This window comes from Echiichthys vipera, assembly GCF_963691815.1.
Source record: "Echiichthys vipera genome assembly, chromosome: 15".
Taxonomy (NCBI): domain Eukaryota; kingdom Metazoa; phylum Chordata; class Actinopteri; order Perciformes; family Trachinidae; genus Echiichthys; species Echiichthys vipera.
The window spans coordinates 24,839,906-24,867,519 of NC_139840.1; the positions used below are offsets into that span (position 1 = coordinate 24,839,906).

Consider the following 27,614-nt stretch of genomic DNA (forward strand, 5'->3'; position numbering starts at 1 on the left):
GTGGCTAACATTAAAAGCGGCCAATGAAAATACAAAATAGATTTGCTCAGATTTGGTTCACTGACAAATAAATTTGGACGGGAGTCCAACAGTGGGGGATGAGTGCACACCCTGCCAGATTAAGAAAGCAGGCTTTATATCCTTTCATAAATCCTCCTGCCTTATTCTCCTCTCCATCTCCCAAGGTGAACCTAGTCAGTGTTACGTCTTTGACGGTGACGGAGTGTGTGAGGAGTTTGAGCGGGGCTCCAGCGTTCAAGACTGCGGTTACTTCACACCTTTAGGCTACACAGACCAATGGGCATTCACCGCCACTGCTTCTCACCAGGACCACGACCGCTGTCCCGCCCATGCGGCCACTGGGGAGCCATCGCTTACCAAGGTATGAAGTATGAACCACAGTGCACATAAAAGACTTCCAGATGACAGTACAATCCCTGTGGTGGCCATTGTGGAAATCCTCAATTCTGGAGAAACAATGTTAGCAGCTGGATCCACAGATGTATTCATCCCTAACTATTTTGGTCTGGGTAGTACAGTAGGTTTGAAATTTTGGGCATAGTCCTGCCAACTTTATCAAGGCTCCTGCATGTGCCCAAATCTTAACCCATGAGCTAAATTGCCACAGAAGGGAATATCCAGAGCCTGAAGGAGATGAACCATTTAAAAGTCCCCTCTTACTTATATTGCTTATACTTTTTTTTTTATACCAACACAGAAAATTACTTCATATCATTACTGGTGCATTCTTTTATGCGTGTCGATTTGACATATGTATCAAGAGAAAGAAGCTGCAGAGCTTCGCTAGACTGACGCTGGGCCATTCTACTACTGTAAATCTCATGGTCCTGACAGGGGTTTCAAGTGTGTATAAAGTAAAAAAAAAAAAACAGAACTTCTAATGGAGTATATACAATACATTTCATTATAAATCCATGCAACCCGTGTATAAGTCAAGATGGAGCATCATTTCTTCCTTCCTTACTGATTGGAGTTTTGCTTCCACTGGAAGCTACAGTATATTACAACAGTTTATGCTTTGAAATCAATCGTGTGTCTCTCTCTCCATCTACCTTTTGCTTTGTTTTGCAAACTCACATTCTTTCTCTCTGTCTTGATTGCTCTTGCTGCCTCTCGCTCCCCCTTTGCGCTGCCTGTTTTACTGTAACCCTCTGAACATAGAATCAAAAATAGTAGTGAGCCTTTCTACTGGGGAAGAGCTTTGTTTTTATACTCTAAAAACAAACAATTTAAAAAAATAAGGTGGTTCCAGTTACAGTAACTTACATGACAGAATTGGATTGTGAGCTTGTAATGAGCCAATGCATCATTGAGGATATCTTGGCAGAACCTCGTATGACAGCACAGCAACTTTAAATACGACTAAGCTTCTTTCTTTTTTACAACTTTAGTAGAAAACACATCGATCATTTTCCAGTTCTGACATCTCCCATAAAAATGTCTGCAATCACATGAGGGCTCTCAGATCTATCAGCGCTTCCAAAGTACGTCACAGTTTAGAAATGTGTTCACAGTCACTTTGCTCCTCTGCACTGCGGGTCACATACAAATGAAGCACACGCAAAAGAGATGCAGAGTTAAGTAAGTTCTGCTCAGCCGGGCAAAGAACACCCTTTAAGCTTCACTTTTGTGATGGGAGGGTTGTTGGTGTTAGACACACTGGTACCAGCGTCTCAGAACCAGCACGTCTCCCAGGACGATTCATGCTACAAGGTGCAATAAACTAAATAAACCAGTGTGTCATGAATGAAGTGTAACTATCAAATGCTTCATTACCAGAGTATTAGGGCTCTTCTCAAGGCACAGAATAGTCATAGAATTTATGAAATTAGCACAAACCAGATGATATGAACCCTCCATTGTTCCGCCATGACGTGGAATATGTGACAAAGCCACATGTGCTAACATAACCAATGGGAGTATTTAAGTATTTATAAGTTCAAAGGTCAGCTAAGTTCAGGATACCTTTTGGACAGTAAAACAAAATGTCAAATTATATTTATATTTACAAAAGTAAAATTGTCTTTTACTTTAGAAACAAATCTTGTAATTCCTTTGAAGCCAAAAAAAAAGACTTGTTGCTGCGTTTATGTTTATGTCTGTGTCGGACTACGGGAATGTTTTACATATGAATGCATCTTCCAAATGCCTACAGTCTTTGGACACGGTCTACCGCGGTGCACTGAGGTTTATCACCAATTTTAAAACCCTCCCGCACCATTGCGCCATGTATGCTCGAGTAGGATGGTTTGCCCTGTCCACCCGCAGACTCCATCATTGGCATATCCTTCATACCTGCACAAATATGTCATTCGAACCCATCATCTCCGCTTTGACGATTTGTTTTTACAAACTGTACCTAGGGTCCGTACTGAACTGGGGAAAAGGGCATTTAGTTCTGCGGCACCCTCCGCATGGAACCAGCTGCAGAATGAACTGAAACTAAAAGAGCTGGTTTCTCTGAACAGATTTAAATCCCTGCTTTATAATGTTGAAGCAGACTCTTCTGTCTGTACATGATGTTTAATGATGTTCTGATTGTGACTATTTATATGTTCTCTGTTGTTTCTAACCTTTGTCTGTAATTGTGGAACTGTGCTGCTGCCTGTCTTGTCCAGGACTCTCCTTTAAAATAGATTTTGAATCTCAATAAGACTTCTTTCCCTGGTTAAATAAAGGTTAAACAAACAAGATTACCTACAATCATTTGTTATATTATTGGCATGTCCCTTGTTGTGTGTGAAGCACTGCAGGTACCAGCACCTGGAGGTGAGTGAGAAACTGCCCACAGACGCCTGGTTCCCCTGCACGGCCCAGTCTGACACAAATAATGATCTGGAACATTCATTTTGGCTGAAGGTGAGCGAGTGTGTGTGCATGCACATACTGTATCTGTTTTCTCCTCCACTGAACGACTGTGTGTATGGCTGCTCTGTCTTCAACAGCTTCGAGCACTTTCCAATACTTTTTTAAAAATGGGGTTGAAGGGCCTCTCACAGTCTGCTGGCTTAAACCTCATCACACACACACACACATTCCTAACGTTCAAACTCATACAATACCATTTTTACTTTAATTACTCATTTTCCCGGGACAACTGTGAATTATGAGTACTAATGATCTGTAGATGGTTACCAAATCATGACTTACACCCTATTTTATTACATTAGTGCTGTTTTTTTTTACCCTGTGGGTCATCAAAATGATTTAATAATGACCAATACCAGTTAACAAAGGGTAGAATTGTTATATAATTAACTCATCATTCATAATGAAATACTTAAAGGTTCACAAGTTATTAAAAATATTGGCATCCGGAGAAATAATAGTAATTTATAATCATAAATAGATCATTAAGAATGCATCATTTATAACTATAATTAATTATGGCCCCAGAAAATGCAGAGCAAAAAAAAAGAAGTTAATTACCTATAATGTTTGTAATCATCACAAAATGAGTCTGAAACATTACATGTCATTAACTAATTGTTTTTTTTTTTGATTAAAAACGTAACGTTAGAGAATTACAATCGCTGCTGCTGCCGTTAATTGCCCTGCTTATCTTTTCAGCAGAAATATTCTCTAGCCAACGGTGCTTCGCAAAGATGTCCTGGTATGTGTACAGCACTGTATTTGGACCTGGCTTTCCATTCCATGACTGTGTCTGCTTAGTCGTTTTTGTATTATTTACTCTTTCCACAGCCACAGTTCCCACAGTCAACTCTGCAGATCCAGACTAACTGTTGATTTGAGTGATAGCTTCAAAAGCTCGTCCATTGTGCTCGGGATTATAGGCTCCTTTACAGTCGTGAATCTGCCTCTTTACTTCCTTGCACATATTCATTCATGTCTTTCTTTCACTCTTATCATTTCCACTTCTTTGTTGAGTGACTCATCTTTCCATCGCCTTGCTTCCTTTATGGAGGCACATATCTGCAACCTGTCTGGAAGGCTGCCTTCTCCTTAAAGACTCTTTCACCATCTGAAAGGCCTTCATGATAACACCCCTTTTTTTCCTTGAAGTGTCTTTCTGTCTCTGAATGCCCCCCCCCCCCCTACCCCCTGCCTTAAATATCTAGTCTTACTCTATCTGAAAAGAGTTCCTCAGCCATCCTTTCATACCCATTTCTGACAGCTCTCTATAAGGCGTCTCACTTAACAGTCCTACTCCTCATTTTCCAAAAGTGATACCGCAAAATCCATCTTTTGGGTATGACATAGTCTGGGACGCTGGGAAAAGTGAAAGCTCCATCATAGAGAACAGAGGCCATGGTCAAGTTGTAACTACAGCAGCTACATTGGATTTTGATTGTGCAAATACCATACCGTACCAGCATAAAGCACAAGCGCGAGCATTGGTTAGGTAATGCTACAGCACCAACCTCCTGGTCTTACTGTGGAATTCCCGATGTTCCTGTAATGTCCAGTTCTTGTTGTGCTCGGTTTCTTGTCACTGCTTCCTCCTGCGCTGCAGACTGACATGTGCTACTATCATGACACATTTTCACCTGCAAGAGCTTCACACAATCCTCTCAGTTCCAGCCCACACTGTGCAGGCACTGACCAACCAGAGAGTTGCTTGTACAGCAGCATGGACGAGCGGCCAAAACCCTTAGATGGTTTCCAAACGGTGAACCATTGTGTTCATTAGAAAAGACGACCAAGCTAGGCCAGGATTCTAACCCTTCTTGACGCTACTAGGCAAGGAAAGATATGAAAGTCACGATCAACCTGGCCAAAAATAATTGGGATTCACCATAAACATCAAAATAAACTTAAAACTCTTAAAAAATGGCACTAAAACACACTGGAATCACTTTACCTTACATAAAGTTGAGAAACAAACAAACAACTTTTACTGCATCACAGCTGGACACACGAGTTTTAGTGAAAATATAAGTATCTTAAATCAGGTAATCATAAATCCTAAGCCCCCCTCCCTTATGAAAAAGTCATAAAAAAGTCATAGTATAGCCATATGAATAAAGTTGTAAAAAATAGCGTATAGCTCAGTCACTCTTTAGGATCCTGAGGGCAAAAAAGTGCTCTAAATAGTTTCTTGTGTGAGAAAGTACAATATTAGCTGTGTGTTGAAACTTTTTTTATCACTTTCAGAAATCAAAAAACCTGGTAATTCACTGTCCTCTGTATTAAACTTCTATATGGCGACAACAGACAACAGCCTCTCAAAGACTGTCGAGTGGCGTACTGATGTGTGTCAGGAAAAAAAGACAGTTTACAATACAGTTTTTCGGGGGTTTTGGTTTAAACCATAATTCTAATAAAACGTAGAAATTAATAGTGTAATCTACTTTTCACACTTAGTAATACTTACTCTTGTCCTGTATGGACAAGTTTAGACTGTTTAGATTAGTTTCTGTTGTATAAATAACTGAATTGTGAGGGTTTTTTATTGTGATCCTCGTTTAAAGTGATTATTGTCTCATCCCTAGATGCTACCACCGTCTTCTCTTTTAACTTTTTCTCATCAATTTTATTGCAAGTTGAAGGTATAATGCCAGATTGGGAGTTGTCTCTGGTCTGGCCGCGGGGGGTGCTGTCCCGTGGACAGTTCCGGCCCGAGCGACTAGAGGGCTCTGCACCTTGGTGCGGAGCCTCCTGTCTGCCCGGGTTGGGGTGGTCTCTGTGGCGGGGCTCCCTGCGACCTTGGACTGGGATCTCTCCCAGTGTGGTTGGCCCCCCCAAAGGTAGCTTCCTCTAGCCTCCTCTGTACCTCAGGTCTCGCTCCCCGGCCATGTCTCTGTAGTGACAGCTAGTGTTTGTGTAGGTGTGAGTGTGTGTGTCTGTGTGTCAGCGTGGCTGTGTGTGTATGTGTGAATGTGTGTATGAACGTATACATATTTGTGTATGTCAGTGTGCATGACTGTGGGGGTGGGAGGGTTGGGTTCTTTTAACTTTCTTCTCCTGATTTTATTTGATGTTTCTCTTTTTCTGTACATCTCTGTAAGGCACTTTGCGATACTTTTCTGTATGAAAAGCGCCATTTAAATGAAGGTTGATTTGATTTGATTTGAAGAATGAAGTGATTTTAACTCACAGTCACCTCACATTGACGGATACATAAAACAACTATGGCAAAGTACTTTTCTTGTAATGAAAAGTAAAGATGTCTTTTCAACGTATCAGATCAATCTTTTTTCTTTCTTTGAAACTATTGCTGCTTTATTGATCCAGGTGGGATTTGTCCATCCTGGAGTGGCAGCATCTGTGATGGTGTACCTGGCTTCAGACGGGTCATGGTCTGGGGAGCAGTGTCGGAGAACAGCCACCGTCCTCCTGTCTGATACTACTGGCAAGAACCACTCACTAGGTACGTTTCACTTGTAATAATTTGAAAATAAGATAATGCTTTATGACAAAGACAAACCGCAGATTGGTATTAACTGTTGGTAAGCTAAAGCTCTATTCGAAACCCTTCTATCTACCTAGGCACGCACAACCTCTCATGCCATCGGAACCCATTGGTGGTGAATGTGACCCATGACCTCTCTCGACCCTTCTTCATCACGGCCTCCGTCATTTTCCTCTTCTCCTCCCCCTTTGTGGCAGTGGGAGGCTTGGCCCTGAGGACTTCCTGCCACTTCAGCACCTTCGCCCTGACCGGGTGCGCATCAGAGGGTGGGCTCTCCCACAACTACCTACTTATCACTCATGCTTTCACACACACCTACACACACACAGCATGTCAGGGGTGTAGTGCTTGAAAAAGAGATCATATGTTCACATCAAATTAGCCTACATTACCCACAATGCTACTCTGGATGTGTTGTGTTACAAATGAGATAGTTGGAAACACACATTTTCGTTTCTTTAAACGAAATGTATCAATATAAATGTTCAGTCTTGGCATTAGTAAGATCCACACGATGGCATCAGCTGTTACCATAACTCCCAGAATTCCTTTAGTCTGATTGAAGTTGCTTGTCCAGAAATAGTGATCAGTTCAGGCCTCCTAGTTGCTTGCCCTGTCTCTCCTTGACTCTCATCCCTCTCCTTCTCCCTCCCCCATCCTCCCTCCATCCCTGAAATAGCTGTTTGCGGCAGCCGTGTCAGATGGACAGTTGCAGTCCTCCCCAGTTAGAGCACGCCTCTGTCAGGTAAGCTCTTTTGGAAATAAGCACTGAATAAGAGAACGGAAACAAACAAACAAAAGAAGCACCTATATTATCAGTGTGTCTCTGTAGGTGTACAGGAGGAGGGGAGACCTCTCACTGCTCTGTTCAGTGTCACCGTGGTTTCAGTATCACGGTCCTCAACAGCAGGGGAACCCTACCCCACCAGGTACACTGAATATTGTAATATGTGATGCACTGTAAATAACTTCACACACATGTCTTGGGGCGTTAATATGGCTTGCTGATTTACGAGAAACTACTGAAATAGCACTTCATATCAAAAAGGTTGCCGGCCCCTAGTTTAAATAGTTGACTACAAAGAAGATTTAATTGATACCTTCAGTGATATAATTAGTAAGAAAAAAGACAGGCAGTGTATTTTTCTGTATCATCAGACCTTAAGCGCCATGTTTACACAGTGTGTTGGACATTTTTCCCTTCCTCTTTTTGAAATGAGAAATACAAGTTTTCAGTTTGTTATTATATTATTCTCCTCTGTTTCTTTCTTTCTTTCTTCCCAGAGAGAAACCCATCTGGAGTGTTTCCATGGTTCATGGGATCGTGTCGTTAGCTGTCAGCCTGTAGACTGCGGCCTGCCCGATCAGTCTCATGTCTACCACGCCATATTCAGTTGCCCATGGGGAACCACCTTTGGCAAACAATGCTCCTTCACCTGTGGATCCCCAGCTATACTACAGGGTCAGTCATAGATTTGTATTTCTAGTCCAGAACAAGCAACATGCTCACACTTGGTAACAATTCATAGGACCACTATGCAAGGACATATCTATTTTTAGAAAAAAGGAATTGCCTCAATATTATGATACTATCATTACTTATTGGCTGCTTTTCCCAATAAAATAAATCAAACGGATAATTAAGAATTTGATGCACCCCACTTGACAAACACACACAATTATTCGCATTACTAAATGATTTCAATCAATAACTAATGTTCTCTGCAGCTACAGTCCACCATCTGACAGTTACAGCTCAGCGGAGTGAACAGACAAACCACAGCAAGATGCTTCCACTAGTTACAGTCCATAAAATGAAAGATTTAAAATTGAAGTCCTGCTTTTTTACAGGGTGCATCCTGTTATAGTTAAAGACAGTGTTGAAAACAAATTGGTTTAAAAAAAGAAAGCAAAGACAAGGGGAACTACTCTACAGTGTTGCAATACAATCACAGTGGAAATACCATTTACAAAATCACAATCATGTCTTCTCTCAATGACGTTTGCTCCGCACAGTGCTTCTCTTTGCTGTACGGCCTTTAAAATGTCAGTGTGGATTGCGGTCATTGAAATTCAGGATGGACACTGAACACTGAAAAATGTACATGGTATATTACCATTCCGTAAACTCACATCTCAACCACCTCAGCTACCTCACCTCACCTCAACAATGTTTTTAAAAACACCACTTGTAGCATAATGAGTCAGAACAAATATTGCCCTTGGCACCCATAATTAGAAGTGAACCACCACACACGCACAGATTCATAGTTACAACCTAAAGTAAAAGAGCATTACCCCTCTAATAATGCAAGTTACACAATGTAGTAGATGCTTCTTGAAGTGATTAGATGGAACAGGCGTGATGTGTTAGTGGTCGGGAAGCCGCAGTGAACACTCAAATGTTGTAGTAGAGTCAGCAGTTCGACCCATGTATTCACGATCTAAATACAGATTGTTCAGGAATAATTCTATTTGTGGCTTTTGGTTTTGTGAAATATGTTTGAAGGCCATCGTGCATCACTCAGCAGTGGAAGCACACTGTGTAGCTCTCAAAAATATATTTAGTACACACCACTACAGCTGTATTGGATTTTGATCATCACAACACCAGCATAAAGTTTAAATAGCGTATAAAAAACGTGATGCATTACAGTTTACAGACCCAATAAACACTGTGAAAGGTTTAGGTTGTTATGATTCTCGGCACATACCTATACTCATGCTTCATGTGAGGCCATACAGGCATAGAAAATATTAGCTCTGGGCTACGTTGAAGACATAACTGCAGAAAACAGAGCTGTGCAACAAAAAACAGAATGTTTAGTGGGATAGAAATGAGTCCATACTGCTGACCTTCTTGAGCTCCTCATATTTACTAATTTGTGTTTGGTTGTATAATGCAGATCATATAACTCTTATATACAGATATGTTGTCAAAAATATTCTATATAACTGTTGCATAGTTTAGTTTTTATTTTTAGTTTAGTTAAGTTTATTCACAAATACCACTTAAAACATAATATAATATAATACAGTTGGTATTACAAAGTTAATTGGGTAGAGTGAATGGGTCTCCCAAAGGAAGCTAGAAAAGCTTATAGGCGGGGACCCCATGGTTCATGAAAAGGTAGTGGTACAGTCACAAATATACACAGTTACCACACCATACATTACAACAAGAGGAAATCACACAATCTTCCTCTTTCAAGTGAAAGGTTGATATTGCTTTGTAACTAGTGTGGCTCGTTAAGCCTGACGTCTGCGCACTCTCACGTGCCAGATGTCATGCTCCTTCCACTATCTCCGCTATCTATTTTGCAAGGGCATCGTTGCCTTAGCCCTGCCAAAGATGAGTATCATTGGTTTAAAGAAATACAAACAAGCCAGAGCGTTTTCCCCCCTATCCCAGAATGATGAAGCGATGTAGCCAGACCATGCTCCGAGTCAGTTAGGTGACTTAGTAATTCTTCTACACTACATGTTAGCATGTCAGAGAAGCATTTCAATGGTTTTATGTCTGCTTTATGTTAAAATGTTGTAGAAGTGAAGTCAAAGCTGTCCAGAAATGAATAGTCACATCGAATAACTTCTGATTATTCAACACAGGCAAGAAGTACTTTCTCTGGAGATCATGCAACCATAATAGCATTACAAAACATAACATCTCTAGAATGATAGACATTGAAAACAACTTTCCTTCCTCCGTCCAACTGTACTCTAGTGAAACCTCCTCCCTCTCCCTTCCTCAGGTGACAGTGACAGGCTGGTGTGTCTGGAGGATGGTCTGTGGTCTTTCCCAGAGGCCTATTGTAAGATAGAGTGTCCAGAGGTTCCAAACATACCCGATGCCAAGCTGCTAACAGCAGACTGTCTGGCCTCAGGACACGATGTTGGCTCCGTCTGTCGTTACAAATGCAACCCAGGCTTCTATGTAATGGGAAGCCTCAAAAAGAAGACACCAAGGTAAGTGTTGTGGGACATTTGGCAGCGTAGCGGACAGAGATTAGTGCCACAGCTGCAGAAATTTGGAGGAGCATTTATACTTGCATAACTCATATGAAAAATGTATGTAGTAATAGCAGTATATGGCACCTTAAATCATCCATGATAGAGAAAAATACAGTATAATATCCTCTGTTTATTTACAGTGGGTACCCTGTTCTGATTGAAACCTTAAATCAGGCTTATTGTTTATTTTTATGCACAAAGATATGTTGTGCAGTTCCTTTTGCACACTTGTAAATGTGTGCAGACAGCAGACCAAAGTGAATGCAGTGTTTTATCACGCATACCTCCCTGCGTAATGAAGGTAATTCCTTCTTTTCCTTTATTTTACAAGATTCCCATTACGCACTGCTTGATAAAATTAGGACATTTGATTTAGATGTTTATTTTAACAGTGCATCACATGAACACTCAGACTTCAAGGACAAAGTCTTAAATATTGATGGGTGCGTCATCTGCGTCATGTTTCAGAAAATGCTCCCGTTAGGGTCCAATAAACTATGCACCGCAGCTGACTGGGCCTAGTCATTACTTAGGCAATTGTAGTCATGGGGTGACTGCTCATTACTGTTCACATGTTGTTAACAAGTTTCATGTTACTTTCTATATAGTTTGTCATATTTACTATTTATATATAGTGTGTTTACGTTAAAATGCAGTGTATCAAATATCTAACAAGCTGACTTTTACGATCATATAAGTCCAGTAAAATATACATTTTTATAGTTTTGTGAACAAACCTAATACGAGGGGTAAACTATCTCATGTAAAGATCCATTTGCAGCTGGGTATCTTTACAAGTCATGCTTTCTCAAACATACGTGTAAACATTTTAATAACCCCTGATGCTTTATTAGTCCAACATGTGAAAGTGAACAGCAGCAGCTATTAAAGAGCTCTTACCTTTGACACATGTACCCATATAAATTTATATTGAAACACATACTGTTGCATTTACACACTACATGCACTGCACCGAAAATCTGCACTCTGTAAGTGTTTCGTTACCGAAACAGTAAAAGTCAAATGGGACAAAAGAGAAGCAGGAGAAGCAGGGGTATAGAGTGCATGTGGTTATACTAGGGCTTTACCCAATGTCTTTTTTTTTTTTTTACATTTTAAACTTTTATTGGTGTTTTCGAATGAAGCTTTGAATGTCTGTCATCATATTTTATTATGTCATCACCCTGAATACAATACAAAATCCCCAATTTGACTAAAGTGTTTAAAACTTGAATCCAAGCCACCGCAAATACTATTCAAACAAATAATATAATTTTAGCCTAATCTTTATGTGCATCTGTGCAAAAATACAGGGTTAAAACACAATGAAAAGACATTTGTCTCGACTCATCTGCCAGGTCGATCATATCCGTGAAACATCTTCTGATGCAAATGTACAGCAGTATGCTTAGAAAGAAAGACCTAAGGAGAAACTGCATGAAGAACTCCTTTAAAGTGAAATTCCGGCGTAAAATCACCCCAGGGTCTTTTTCGACAAATACACTCATCAAATAAGCCATTGAGACAATTTCTTTTGTGTAACAACTATTAACGGAGAAATCCCGTAAAGCTGCTAACAGTCTTTTACAGTCGCTAACGGCTGAATGCAGCTAAAACACTGATTAGCTCGGGGCAGTACGGTGAACGCATTAAAACGTCTTTTTTAACCACTAATACTGCTCAAAATAACACCAAACCCCTGCAGTATCATGAGAATAGTCCCTTCACATTAACCGAAGCACCAAAAACGTAGTTAGTGAACCCGAAGTTTATTAAATGAGTGTTTTAAAGACTTACCTACCGGCCCCTGTACCAGCTCCTCTCATAGTAAAGTCCATTCAAATCAATTACCAAAGTCAATCCAAAAGGAAGGAGCCTATTGATGCTTCGTTTTATGTGTAGGGACTGTGATCATGCTACTGCAGTGGTTTGGTGTTATTTTGAGCAGTATTAGTGGTTAAAAAAGCCGCTTTAACGCGTTCACTGTGAAAATTGTCTCAATGGCTTATTTGATGAGTGTATTTGTCGAAAAAGACCCTGGGATGATTTTACGCCGGAATTTCACTTTAAACTCTATGAAAGGGAAACAGTACTCTCTCCATTAATGCTTACAGCTAAAAACTTTTAAACTCCTCCCAAGCAATTAAAGAACCTCATGTTGCCTAGAATTAAGATCACTTAGAGAATAATTCATTTGAACCTGTTGTCTCTAGGAAGTATTTCAAGTTGGAGTGCCTGGAGGGGGGACAGTGGGAGGAAACTACCTGTGAGCCCATATCATGCCCAGCCCTGCCTGATGTATTCCAGGGCATGTATACCTGCACCAATGGCCTGTACTACGACACCCTCTGCACCCTGCAGTGCCCAGGTGCCACGGAAAATGTAAGATTTCAACAGTTGTCCATATAGTCTGCAGGTCAAATACATTATCAACAAAGTCCAGTGAGCATGAAGTCAATTTTAGATCAGTTGGACAGGGTCCTCAATACTGGATGCGATTAAACAGAAGAAAGAAGCAGGTTTCTGAAAGGAGGATTGCGATACTCTAAAAAAAATTTTATTAGCCGTCACGACTTTGCAGTGAGTTAAAGGTTGAATATAGAGAATGAGCAGAACACCACCATCTAGTGTCTCAAGATCGTAGTCGCAACAACAACATAATTCCACCAGTCGGGTTGCCAGGTCTGGAGACCGACCCGACCAAGTAGTTTACAGGAGACCTGAGTCTGTTTGAGCCTGTTTGAACCCATTCCCTCAGGCAAATCACACCATAAAAGCAAGTATTGCAGAAGATTTTGATAATCTTACAGTTACCGTTAGCCGTTAGTGTTAGCCGTTACAGCTAAGTAAACATGAAAGTTAGCGTACCAATCAACAAGAAACGTTTGGGCGTGCATTTTAATGCCGTTGAACTCCTTTCTCTCAGTCCATGGACTGAATACTCGGCCTATATTGACTCTGGTTTTTGCCCGTCTCCGCTCACTCAGCTGCTGGGACAAATAAGCAGTTTCAGGATTGGCAAACTCCATTTCACCCAGTGCCAGCCTACAGTAGCTGCACCCAACAACAGACAACCCTGGCAACCCTGCAATGCTGGCCGCTTTTGGCTGGAACAACGTAAACAGAACGTGACAGAAAGTCTTAATCAAAGCTGTTAAAAAAAAATTAGACTAAATATATTTTTTTTAATGGAAAAGCAATACTTTCATTCTGTACCCCTCAAAACGCCCCGAGGGTGTATTATTTTTTTTTTAAATACAGCTTTTAATAAATATTCTACATATTCAACCTTTAAACCAACATTCTCGATCATAAAATATACTGCACCGCAGAACTGGTTTAATGTGCATTTTTTTAAAGGTTGTTTGTTGTCAGGCATGACCCCCATGCAGGCATTCGTCTCAGCAGACACCACAGGATCTGTAAGCCCAGCAGCTGTGGTTTTAGCTGCAGTCATGCATCGCTGACACCTCGTCATCTACATGCTGCTGCACTGCTGTTGTGTGTTTTTGCACCAGACTTCAAAGATAAATCATTTTTGGAATAATCCAGCAGTACTCATGCAGCGTAAATGAAGCATGGGGAATCTTCTACAATGGCTGCCATTGTAAATGTAATGTAATGTATTACAAAAATGTGCACTTCTACCAAGTTTCCCAAAATATGGTCATACTAGTTCTACAACATAATACTTTTATAAAGAGAACAATGCTTTGGATTTCTGTGGGCCATCTCTATATTAAAGCCACATTTAGCATGTGTGTTATAAAAAAGAGATTGAGATAAAAGCATTTAAAGATCTTTTCATATGAAAGTAACTCATTATTTTATTAATTTCACAACTGTCTCATCCGTCAATGTGTGTACTGCTCAACAATCTTAAATAACAATAGACTACCAAATGATGGTTGGAACTTAACTGAGTGGATTAATGCTTTTTTTAGTAATCATTTTAGTATCTGTGTTTGTTTCCAGAGGGAGATTCGCTGCACTAAGAGGGGCGTATGGACTGCAGAGTTTACCATGTGTTCCAAGCTTCAGGGATCGTGCTCTCCTCCTCCCGATCTCAACTCTGTAGAGTACAGCTGTGACCAGGGGATGGATGTCGGTGAGTGTACGCTTCTCTCAGGGATGAGAGTGTAATCAGTCACAAGGAAAAAAGTCTTGATTCTATCTTCTTCCTTCTGTCAAACTAAACTAAGCCATTAGCAGTTGCCTGTCTGCTTGTACTCGTCTGGTTACTCCACTTAACAGACAAAGCAATTATGGAGGTAGGCAGAGCATCTTTTCATCAACACACTCATTTCATCTGATACATTTATCCCGTGACTGTCTATGTTTTTTAATGCAGATCTGAATATAGATGCATATAAATACAAATCATTACTTTTTCTGTTGTTAAAGTACCACCTTTGCAATATAATGCAGTGTACTGATTTTTAGGCAATGACCCAATGCAAATATGGGTCAAATATATAGTCTCATTATTTATTAGTACTAAATTATTATTTTTTTAAGTATTTGAGTGCCTAGAGTCAACCCTAAGAGATCCATCATATACCCATGTTAGGGGGGTCTTTAGGAAGAGATAGCAGGTCCACCGTAGACGCCAAATACAAGTGGTGTGCATAATCTAAAAGCTTTCAGATGATGAATACTACCAAGATTAGTTTGAGATACAGCACAGCACAATGTGTCAAGTTTTGCATAAGGGCTTGGAACATGATTATTTTTGTTGCAGCAATGTTTGGGTTAATACCATTTGATACACGGATTTAGTGCTACATTTAAACATTTTTACCACTTGAGAATTGACAAAAATGGTCAAAAATCCCTCAAAAAATCAGAAAATCACTACAGCAAATAGAAAACCACAACGACAAATCCGAAACCGCAACGACAAATCTGAAACCACAACGACAAATCCCAAACAACAACGACAATTCCAAAACCACAACAACAAATCCAAAACCACAAGGACAAATCCAAAACCACAAGGACAAATCCAAAACCACAACGACAAATCCAAAACCACAACGACAAATCCAAAACCACAACGACAAATTCAAAACCACAACGACAAATTCTAAACCACAACGACAAATCCCAAACCACAACAACAAATCCAAAACCACAACGACAAATCCAAAACCACAACGACAAATTCTAAACCACAACGACAAATCCCAAACCACAACAACAAATCCAAAACCACAAAGACAAATCCAAAACCACAACGACAAATCCCCAAACCACAATGACAAATTCAAAACCACAACGACAAATCCAAAACCACAACGACAAATCCCAAAACCACCACGACAAATTCAAAACCACAACTACAAATCCAAAACCACAATGACAAATCCCAAAACCACAACGACAAATCCCAAAACCACAACGACAAATTGGAAATCACAACAACATTAACTTTTACCGGAAAGGGTAGGTCTCTCTGATCAGAGGATGGACCCTCCTGATTGGACAGACGGACTGTCTTTTAACAGGGAGAGAGAGATGGAAAACCCGGAAAAGAGCCTATTTTCAAAGCATGAGTATTTCCGAAGATACTTTCGCTATTATTAAGGATTATTTTTGATGCAGGGCATCCGTACGGCGTGACAGATGATATGTTGTCAACCAACCTAAACATCAGGATGAGTATATCGGACTATGTGGGAAGTACTTCAGCAAAAACACCAGCTGCGCGTTAAACGCAACCTTTGCTAACGGCAGATAGCCGAGTAGCTGCCCTGGTCCACACGGTTCCGTGAGGACGGCACGTCTCCCCTCATCTGGATGTGAACAGTTTTCTTCTGTACAACCCTGCTTCTCTCAAACGTGACTTTCATTATGTACCGCTACACTACGTGTATGGGGCTGTAACGAACCGCAGGAGAGTGAGGACAGAGAGAGAACTCATTTATTATCTTTACTTTATCACATTTTCTAGACCAAGTGAAGCTAACAAACACTGATGCTGAGTGTCCAGCAGCTTTTAAACCGAGGTTTTGTAACAAACCTCATGTTTTATATGAAATGTTGACTTATCTCTGAACTTGCAAATACGACTAAATAGATGAATAGTAACATTAAAAAAGGGTATGCTATAAATAAAACAGTAAATTTAAGACCATTTTAAACCTGAATCTGGGTTATTTTGAGATCATCATTACCTATATCTACCTTTGAAATGTTTCTCTCTTTAACTGTAGATATTGTGTCCATATAACCACACACTATTATTACACAGCTAGGATGCAGGTCGTTTGCTCGGCCTGTGGCCTGCACAGAACGCCCCTACCTTCACTAGGTCATCATCAGGAGACAGTTTCCAGAAGGAGAAGGACTTTAGATTATGAAATGTCCCGTTAAGGTGACAGTCTACAAAAATACTTAGTGTCATACTGTATAAAAACATTTTATGCAGTTAAGATCAGTTACAGCATTAGAAGTGAAGTGAAACTATTTACCAACATCCCAAAATATACAAACTATTCATGTACTTTTATATTCAGGAACTACAGTTAAAACAATAAGAAACATTCTGAAATACAAATGTAAAATAAGTATAACTGCACCAGCAGAACTTAAAACACAAGACTGGATCTTTTTGAAATTTGAATGTGGTTGTGCCAAATGATCAAAAGTTAAAAAAAAAAAAAAAAGATGTATCCATTTAAAACTAGAAAGCACTCATTAGGTTTGTACGATCCTAAATTAACTATTTTATTATTAGAAAAATGTTTTAATTGATCAAAATACAGAGACAATCATGAGTTATATGGAACATTTTTTCTCAGCGTAGTAAACTATGCAAACGTGAATATTGACAAAGGTAAAAACAAACATCTTGCAATGTTTAGAAAACATTTTTTTTATTCATATGAATTTTAGACTTTGGTCTGACTGTTTCTTGACGAATAATAATCTTAAGCTTAAAACTTTCACACTGTTATCCTGTGTTAAACTGCAAATGTTGTGTGAGAGACAGGCTGTCCAGCTGTCCCCGGTGATTTTCTGGCAGGATGTGGAAAGGGCAGGCAGCACGGCTCTCTGGTACAGCAGTCTTTGATGAGGTGATGATGTGATGTAGACCTCTCTGTGACTCTGTAAGGGCCGACGTGAAGGCTGAGGAAGCAAACACATGCTTTTAGATCACATTCAGTGATTCAGCTTCTCCTTGATAGGGCGATCAGACGTCACCATCACTGGTCCATCAACCTCTCAGCTGCCATCATGGTTTAAAAGCAGGACTGCCAAGAGAAGCCTGGAGAAAAAGAACATAATGCAGTTCACAATGTGATCATTTGTGAAGAAATACAGAAGTAAAGAAAATATAGTATACAAATAAAATCTAGTATGTAGAACAAAACACATTTTTTTAAGGTCACTTCTGTTTTTGGTCATATTTACGCATATTTATTTATTCAATACTATATTATTACAAAACAAACAAAACAAGAACAACTGCACTATATCATGTGAATATGTAAATATGTCTATTTCTATTTCTTCCCTTTTTAAATTTAACTTTATTGCTTATTTTTGGTATTTTTATCTTTTATCTTATTTTGTATTATGTTTCTGCTTGTAGTATTCTGTTGCTGCTGTGACAAACGAATTTCCCCGTCTGCGGGACATTAAAGGTTTTCTGATTCTGATTCTGATTAGGGGATCACTACCACTCGGATAAAACTGTTTTACTAAACACTGACAATAAATAAATAATGTAGTCAAACACAAGGGCCCTGCAATGAATTCAATATGCATGACATTTATAATGTGTTTTTTCAAACTGTTATAGAGATGCTTTAACTTTATTGTTTTTTATGAGTCTGCAGTTGAATCGTATTTGAGGTGTTTATAAGTCCAGCTTTACTGAGATTAGGTCATCCCATTATGTCATTTAGATTATCATATAATATTATCATTGAGGTCAGAGGGACTAGTAGTAGTCCCCGGGGGGCAATTTTCCCTGAATAGCCCCCCGGGGACAAATAAAGTTTTTTGAATTTGAATTTGAATTTGAAGAGTTGTGTCAGGACTGCATTGTACTCAGTGGTGTTATTTTACACAGCATCATGTCAGTGGAGTGGCTATATCTGTTTACTATAGAACATGTACAGTCAACAGTTCATGCTTGATAGCAGAGTAAATGCACATGTTTTTGTTCTGAATCTACAACACTAAAAGCTCTGTAACTGTAGGTGCATCTGTCTCTACATTAACGTTACCGACAGTCTCTCCATTAAACTTAGAAACTGACGTTAACAAACCAACATCGCTGTTAACGTCACTTGCCTGATAGCTCTGTTTAACTGTCTGTGGGCTGTCTGGGCCCAGGCAATAACAGTCCTTACAACCGTAAATTATAAATACATTAGCTGTGCAAACTTAATCTCAAACTAACGCTCTGTAACTACACTTCGGGGTTTTAACATTAGCGCACTGATGTTACAGATTTCGCCGGGTTGACCTGTAACGCTAGGATTAATAAAATCCGATGCTAACCGCTAATGCGGGCTAACAATAGCGTTAGCTTGTTAGCTGGTGTGTTTTGGCTGCTTTACAGCAAGAGTACTAACCACACTTCGGTTCTTATGACTGAAACACTTATGCTGGTTTATGTGGACGCTGACAAACATAAATAAATTAAGTTTACGATGCACAGTTCATGTTTTCGTCCAGCTGAATCTTCATGGCCATTGCCATCCCTCCCACCGGGGCGTTGACAGCATCGGAGGCTGAGGAGCTGCTGCACTGAAGGAGGTGCAGCAGCTGTCTGCCTCACATGTGTGTCGGTGTCGGCTTCGGCTTCAATATCTCACTCTGAAACCCGTCATATCACCGGGAAAATCAGAGTGCCCTAACGTTACACGGCCATGTAGAGCTGCAGCGGGTTTCCATCTCTCTCTCCCTGTTAAAAGACAGACAGTCCGTCTGTCCAATCAGGAGGGTCCATCCTCTGATCACAGAGACCTACTCTTTTCCGGTAAAAGTTAATGTTGTTGTGATTTCCAATTTGTCGTTGTGGTTTTGGGATTTGTCATTGTGGCTTTGGGATTTGTTGTTGTGGTTTTGGATTTGTTGTTGTGGTTTTGGATTTGTCGTTGTGGTTTTGGATTTGTCGTTGTGGTTTTTCGATTTGTCGTTGTGGTTTCAGATTTGTCGTTGTGGTTTCAGATTTGTCGTTGTGGTTTCGGATTTGTCGTTGTGGTTTTCTATTTGCTGTAGTGATTTGCCCCTCAGGACCCTTATTGTAAATATACCTAGGAAGGCCGGCCATCCTCTGAATACCCTAGGCCTCTGTGGTGGCTGGGATTATCCTAGAGTCAAATCAGCTCCACTTTCAAAAAAAATGCTCTCACTACAATGAAATGGCTACTATGGGGACTAACACCACACGTGAATACAACAGGATTACTAAAAGATTCTCAGCTCTCCAGTGAGACCCAACTCCAAGAGTGTTTATGGACCCTAGCATGCAGAATTATTTAAAAGACTACATTTTTAGAATAGGCAAAAATAACTTATTTGTACTGCAGGAGAAAAACGGAATGGGTTTAGCGTAAAGTTGGCGTGTTTGTAAAGGGGAGAAAGGGGAACCCATTTTCATTCAGATATCTCAAGGCGAGAAGTCAAGGTACCCTGGACAATCTTTTGCCTAACTTTGGATGTAGCTGACATGACAACATGATATGATTGCCACCAATGGATGCTTTTGGTCGTCTCGTTTTCTTTGATACCAATAGCTAACCTGTAGCCCACTACAGCCTCTTAAAGACAGGAATGTGGGCTGAGATGAGGTCTCTTAAGGGTTAAATTTAATTCCTACAATGCATGCTGAAGCACTTTTATGCATTTAATGTTTGTTGGACAGCAAATTCTACAGCTTGGCAGTGTCAGACTTGACATTACACAAGCAGACAAAACATGTGTTACATGAATGTTTGTCATGATAAAGTTGATAAAGTACATTGACATCTCAAGGTATGCCAGGAGGAAACTCCTAAGGACTCAAGAGGCCTTCTCACCACACACACACACACACACACACACACACACACACACACACACACACACACACACACACACACACACACACACACACACACACACACACACACACACACACACACACACACACACACACGCACACAAAGTAGAAGCCCTCTTATAGTAATGGTTGCCAAAAGTCCAGACCACAGATGTCGCCGTGGTCTGAAGTTATGTGGTCTGTTTTTTCCTCAGTGTTTGAACATGAATAAATGCAACAGATGCAAATGAGGGTTAGAGGTAAGTGTTATTTGACTTGGTTTTTTTCCTTCCTTTTCCTTGCAGGTGCTGTTTGCTACCCAACATGCATTGTGGCTCTAGACATGGATCTGCGTGACCCAGTGGTTCTGCCCACTGGCACTACAGTTGACTCTTTAAAGCACTGGACCCTACCCACCAAAGTCCAGGTGAGAAGCCTGAGGAGGGGAGTCAAGTTTCTTCAGTTTGGTTTCTCTCCAGCTCCTCTGAGTGTACTTCAGGTCACTTCACTTCTGTTCTGTACCATCACTAATCAAATGCTAAATAACTCAAAACTAATTAAAATAATCTGTGTGTATATATACTGCAATTTAACCCAAATGTATTCAGTAAACTGTTGGTTAACTTATCCGCAAAGCAATTTCAGTCAAAAACAACTGGACTGGTTGTTTGTCTAGGAAGACGTTTCACCTCTCATCCAAAAGGCTTCATCAGTTCATGTACGCATCTGACCAGGCTGGGACTGGTCCAACTAACTGGTGTGGAGATCCAGGTAATTAACCTCTCACAAGGCCGATGATGTCACTGAAACCCGTTGTGCTCCAAGTGCCCACGCCCGTCGTTAGAGTGACAGTCGTTGGTGGGCAGTTGGTTTCGACTTCGTTAGTGCTCTATTGAGTCTGAACGACAGTCGTTGGGGTCACCCGGGCCATGTGTGAACAGTTGTCCTTTGAGGTTAGATTGTTGAATCTCCTGGGAAGGGATGAAAGGGCAGCATTGTAAATTGGAGATAAGTAGTGTCTCAGACCTCCTCCTCTGTTTAGCGATGGTTTCTCCACTTTTACATAGATGGCTTCTTTTACTCCTCTTTCAAACCATCTGTCCTCTCTGTCCAAGATTTGGACATTGCTGTCATCAAAGGAGTGGGCTTTCTCCTTGAGGTGTAAGTGGACAGCGGAGTCCAGGCCTGAGGAAACCAAAGTGGTTGAGAAAGAAAAAGATAACAGGAGAAACAACATAGTCATTCCATGTGGCTGGGGTATCAGAGAAACTCAGGAGGATTTTCAACAAACACTGCATCCCTGTGTATTTCAAACCCGGTAACACACTCAGACAGAGACTAGTACATCCGAAGGACAGAACACCACACCACCACAAAAGCAACCTGGTTTATGCTGTCCAATGCAACGAGGAATGCAAAGATCTTTACATTGGAGAAACAAAACAACCACTGCATAAACGCATGGCCCAACACAGGAGAGCTAACTCCTCAGGCCTGGACTCCGCTGTCCACTTACACCTCAAGGAGAAAGCCCACTCCTTTGATGACAGCAATGTCCAAATCTTGGACAGAGAGGACAGATGGTTTGAAAGAGGAGTAAAAGAAGCCATCTATGTAAAAGTGGAGAAACCATCGCTAAACAGAGGAGGAGGTCTGAGACACCACTTATCTCCAATTTACAATGCTGCCCTTTCATCCCTTCCCAGGAGATTCAACAATCTAACCTCAAAGGACAACTGTTCACACATGGCCCGGGTGACCCCAACGACTGTCGTTCAGACTCAATAGAGCACTAACGAAGTCGAAACCAACTGCCCACCAACGACTGTCACTCTAACGACGGGCGTGGGCACTTGGAGCACAAAGGGTTTCAGTGACATCATCGGCCTTGTGAGAGGTTAAATACCTGGATCTCCACACCAGTTAGTTGGACCAGTCCCAGCCTGGTCAGATGCGTACATGAACTGATGAAGCCTCTTGGATGAGAGGTGAAACGTCTTCCTAGACAAACAACCAGTCCAGTTGTTTTTTGACTGAAATTGCTTTGCGGATAACGATGACCTGGACGAATGAGAACATTCACAGGCCTGTTGGTTAACTTTTATTTAATAAGCTAAACTAAACACTAATAACAACACATCTTCATTCCACAAATAGAAAAGAAAACAGAAGAGAACCAAGGGGAATGTTTTCTATTAAAGTTACACAAACAACTCTGCCACACATACACAACCATGGACCAGAGACAATAACGTTGCAACAGATCTTCTGAGCTCATATTAAAGAATATACTAACTAAGGCTAAAAGTAGCTCCTAACTTGCTGATTTAAATAAGTGTGTCATTCCTAATTTTATGAAATTTTGGGTCTAAGAGTATTTCACAAAGCCTGTTAGCACTAAATGCAGCTCCTAAATATATGTAAAGTTAGAAGCAGTCAAAAGGACTCCTGAGTCACTAAGAGCAAATCACAAACAATCCTAAAACAGTCGTGGTTATTGTAGTGTGATAGTTATGAGGCTTCTTTCATGGATACCTGCTAACTGATAATGAGCTGCCAGACATGGAAGAGGCTGACAATTAGCTGCACATATACCTGAGTTGTCAGTAGCTGATCAATTATCTACAAATCTTTATTTGGATATGGCAACATACCTCCTGCAGTATTTCTATGAAGAATTCACTGAGACCCAACTCAGCCCAGCACCCAAGACGGCCAATCAGCTTCATGAAACATGACGTCATCCATAGTGACAGAGTCAACCATGCAGTTTCTCTTAGCTAAAAGTGAAATTCCAGCGTAAAAGCATCCCTTTTTTGGCAAATACCATCATCAAATACGCCATTGAGACAATTTTTGTAGTGTAAGAACTACTAACAGAGAATCCCGGACGTCAACCACTTTCCAAACAATACCATTTGTTTTTTGGATTAATCCTCTGCCTCCAAGACAACCACTGGCATCTGTAAGTGCAAAGGGTTAACTCTAGCATTTTGTATCGCACTTCCATAAAGTTAGGGAACTTGAGCCCAACATGTCATGTCCTTTAACCAATTGCATGGCTCAAGCTTCCAAAACGTTAACTTTTACCTTTAATGCAACCCAAGTTTCTTTCATTAGACCCTCCTTGCCTGGCAAATGCAGACATATTTTAATCCCCAGTTTGCAGCGCAGGCTTTCTGTTAAAGATGTGTTGTGACCAAGCCCAACCAGAGATTATAAGAGGTCGCTTGAGTGGCTCAATCCATTGAGCTTGGTATTAAATATATATGTCCTTATATCCATCAAATCAATGTCCATTTGATCCAGTTCAATAAAATACATATCTTAGGGGAGGGGTGCTGCACAGATCAGCTTGCAGAACTGGTTGCACTTGTTGCTAAGCTGTGTCACGTTACACGATGAGACATGACGTAGTGCGTAATGAGATAGCTTGATTGGTTTAAATAACCGCAACCGAGCAAATGGGTTTGTGGTTTTTCTACCATTTCAAAACTCTTGGCAGGTTTTGTTGTTTTGCTCGCTTGCTGCCATGCGACCAGTTCAGGGCGGTGTGAAAGATGATCCATCAGCAAACAGCGCCGAGACTTTTACACAAACGCACCCATTAGAATGAATAATGCATCCAAACATCTGGTGGTCTGAATATCAGCATGGAGTAAACTGAGCTACCGCTCCAGACTGACTCGCTGAAGCAAAAAGCTCAGTTCATTGCAGTTTACAAAGACGACTCAATTGGGGGACAGTGGCTGATATGATTGAAACAGAATTCAAGTCTCCTCACTTTGATTATTACCTTCAGAATTATCATTTATAAATCTGACCTCCAATGTTTTTATGAGCCTTATGCTCTGCTCGACTTGACTCAATTTACCTTTTGGTTCTAGAACATTTCTCTTTTTGTTTTCCACTGTGACACTCGCTGAACCCTTTCCCTTTCATCGCCAGCCAACAGAGGAACAGTTGCACAGCATAGTGTATGGCGTAATGTACCGTGTAGCTTTGGGGGCTGACATTTTTAAAAACCTTGGTCGAGTAAATAAAAATAATTGCGGTTTCTGTTGACGGTAGCTTAGCTATTAAAAAAAATAGGTTTGTGAAGGATATCCCGCAGTAGCAACGGTTCTCCCTGAAGAATCAGTGGTCTGCCGGGTTTTAACTCTACCTTCTAGTATCGGCTCAGCTCACTTGGATCCACGGCCGAGGTGGTACCAAGAAAAGTACCATGTACCAGGGACTATACAACTGCAATTGCTAATGAAAAAAACCCAAAACATAGTAAGTAGAGTAGAGCCGACAAGCAGCTAAAGTGGGAAAATCAACTTTACTGTTAAATTGGTTAATGCAGTGAGATCATTTCCAACTCTTTCTAATAAAGATCCATAATTGTTCTAATTAAAACTACTCCTGTGATCTGCCACTGCATTTTCTGTACAGGAAATCGTTCTAGAAATCGGAATTATGTCAGCACTATAAGCATTTTAAAATGTTTTAAAGAACACCTTTTCGGCTTGAGAAATATTGTTAAACCTCTGTGAGACCAAAAAACACTATTTGAAATGAACTCATTTTGTGTAGTAAACAAAATACATAAAGTACAGAATTTGTTCTTTAATAGAAATGACTCCAAATTTAAAAGTCTCAAAGTCTCAAATGAAAACCTGAGTCAAATTGCAGTGGAGAGTTTTTGAATTCATCACAATATGTGCAAATGTGTTTCATATCAGACGTTTGTCTGAATCATTGGCAGGACTATATCTTTTAAATTTTTAAGAAAGAAAAAAAACATTTTTAATTCCCAGCTGCACCAGCTAATCACACACTATCACACAACAAAATCCACTTTGTGTGTGTGTGTTCGTTATCATTTAAGTGTTTTCATATTACTGGAACTCACAGGCAGATAGCAAGAGTAAAGGTTCCAGTTGACGTCAAGCCTTTTAGGAAATACACACACAGTGTATACAAGTCACCATGAACAAACTCGTAGGAATGTCAGATCCTGGGCCTGAGTTAGAGCGCTGTTGTTTGGCTTTAAAGGTGGGTCATGTTACCCAATATCATATCTCAGGAAACGCTTCTACAATAATGCTGTCGAACACACTGCTCCAGTTTCGCCTTACTTTTGGGTGGGCAGCCAGCAAGCCGTTAATCCACCCTCGCCAAGGTCAAATAGTTGGATGGAGGATTGGTTACTTACGCCACATCTCTGACACTGCCATGTGATTTTGAGGCATTGTGTTATCTCAAATCTCAGAATCAGGTCTCCTTTGCTGGGTCAGGCTGAACAACCAAATCACAGGGGAGGATTTGCTTTCTCTGTCCGTTATTTGTTAGTCAATCAGCTATCTGCAAACCACCTTGTAAATTCCCAGGGTCAAATACATGAGAGAAGACCACAGCCTCACCCACATTTCACCGCACAATTTTGAGTTTTGCATCCACTTAAGTTGTGTAAAACAATTATTTTTTTCTTCCATCGCAAGGTTTTCATGCACACGCACACACACACACACACGCACGCACACGCACACGCACACCAAACGCACGCGCGCACTCACACACACACACACACACACACACACACACACACACACACACACACACACACACACACAGCAAAAAGGCAGCAAAAGCTAGAAATTGCAATAATGTATCACATGTGTCCATGAACACATCACAATATCTGAAAGTCTGAAATCACAATGAGTGCAAGATGTATTCTTTCATTTTTTCATTTTCATGGTAAGAGTAGCCAAGTGCTAGTGGAGTACTGGCAAAACTGTGTGTAGCCTACACTTTAGTAATGTTATTATTGTTGTTTTATTATTGTTTTTTCATTATATAATAAACTATATACTTATAATAAACTATAAGGCTACAGGGGCACATGCTGTATATATGCTTGCATATGTGTTGCTTTTCTTGTTGAATCATTGTGCCACGATTAAAATAATAAAAATAATAATAATGCTTAGATTTCCCTGACTATTCATTGGCTTTTCATGGCTCCCAGATCATTTCTGTGATCCCCTTGACCTTTTTCTTCCAGTTTCAGATTTAAAGTGTTTTTTACAGAAATTATGGACAGAATCCCATAAAATTGACAGCACATATCAATTCACCCCAGAAGATGAACACTAACCATTTTTAAAACTTCATGAGTGTTTACCTCCACACCACCATCAGGCCAAGACATAAACTTGTTACACAGTATCCTATAATAATCCAATAGACATATTGTTATTACATTTGTTTAGCATATGAATGCTCCCAGAGATACAGTGGCCTCCTTAAATGTGAGCTGCTCGCACATTTCTGAATTTGTTGTCTTTAAAGTTGAGATTCCTTGACCTTGGCAAAACAATATCACCATCAGATCTGACTAAAATGAAGTACAACTGAAAAATGACAAAATGACTTGAAATTCACTGGTGTGGTCCGTTTGGAGGTTGGCATTACCCTCCATCTATGGCTGCTACAGATTCAATTGATGGCTCCACCTTAACTAGTACTTCTTTGGAGCCTTATTGGTATAAAACCCCTACAAAAATGCTTTTGTGACTGAGTGCGATGTTGTTTTTCATCGCAAACACAGTGGTTATCCGTTTATTGTCACTGTCTTACTTAATCGTTCTAATGTGCTTTCTTTTCTAGAGCATAGTCTGCACTGGGATGATGAAGTGGTACCCCGACCCTCAACACATCCATTGCATTCAGTCATGTGAGGTAAGAGCCAAGCAGTCCTGCATCAAATACAGGAGTATGTGCAAATATTTTCCATCTAGATATCACTCACCAAGGTCTTTGAAACTGTTAAAGGAGAGTCTATTTTAGTCTTGACTGATGCTTTATCTAGCCAAGGACTACAAAATTATTTGTTGGTACTGAGAGTAGGTGAGATTTTTCCCCTTCAAAGATCTGATATTTTTGAGCGTGGTGAGAAAAGAAAAAACAAGTTTAAAGAAGTGAAAGTCAACAAAGAGGTCATGGCTGCATGTACCTTTTGTACCATACATTTGGTGGTTTCAAGGGCTGCCCCCAAAAAGTCGGCCAAGCACCAGTCAATCAAAAAATCAATAGTCTATTGATCGCAAGAAAAAACAACAAACATTTGGAGCCATGAAAATCTGTTTCTGGCGGCTGTCCTAAAAGGCTCCAGGGGGTTTT

General features: G+C 40.4%; 1 protein-coding gene across 1 annotated transcript in view; it reads left to right on the forward strand.

Moving 5' to 3' along the window:
* pappa2 (pappalysin 2) overlaps positions 1–27,614 on the forward strand; it is a gene marked incomplete at its 5' end in the record, with an annotated part of 87,032 nt that overhangs the window by 43,626 nt on the left and 15,792 nt on the right. Inside the window, 12 exons of the mRNA XM_083928386.1 lie at positions 186–382; positions 2,767–2,880; positions 6,217–6,352; positions 6,472–6,646; positions 7,074–7,139; positions 7,227–7,323; positions 7,679–7,856; positions 10,147–10,360; positions 12,619–12,787; positions 14,381–14,513; positions 20,750–20,871; positions 27,102–27,173. Coding sequence (XP_083784512.1) covers positions 186–382; positions 2,767–2,880; positions 6,217–6,352; positions 6,472–6,646; positions 7,074–7,139; positions 7,227–7,323; positions 7,679–7,856; positions 10,147–10,360; positions 12,619–12,787; positions 14,381–14,513; positions 20,750–20,871; positions 27,102–27,173 — 1,673 coding nt within the window. The remainder of the gene's footprint in view (positions 1–185; positions 383–2,766; positions 2,881–6,216; positions 6,353–6,471; positions 6,647–7,073; positions 7,140–7,226; positions 7,324–7,678; positions 7,857–10,146; positions 10,361–12,618; positions 12,788–14,380; positions 14,514–20,749; positions 20,872–27,101; positions 27,174–27,614) is intronic.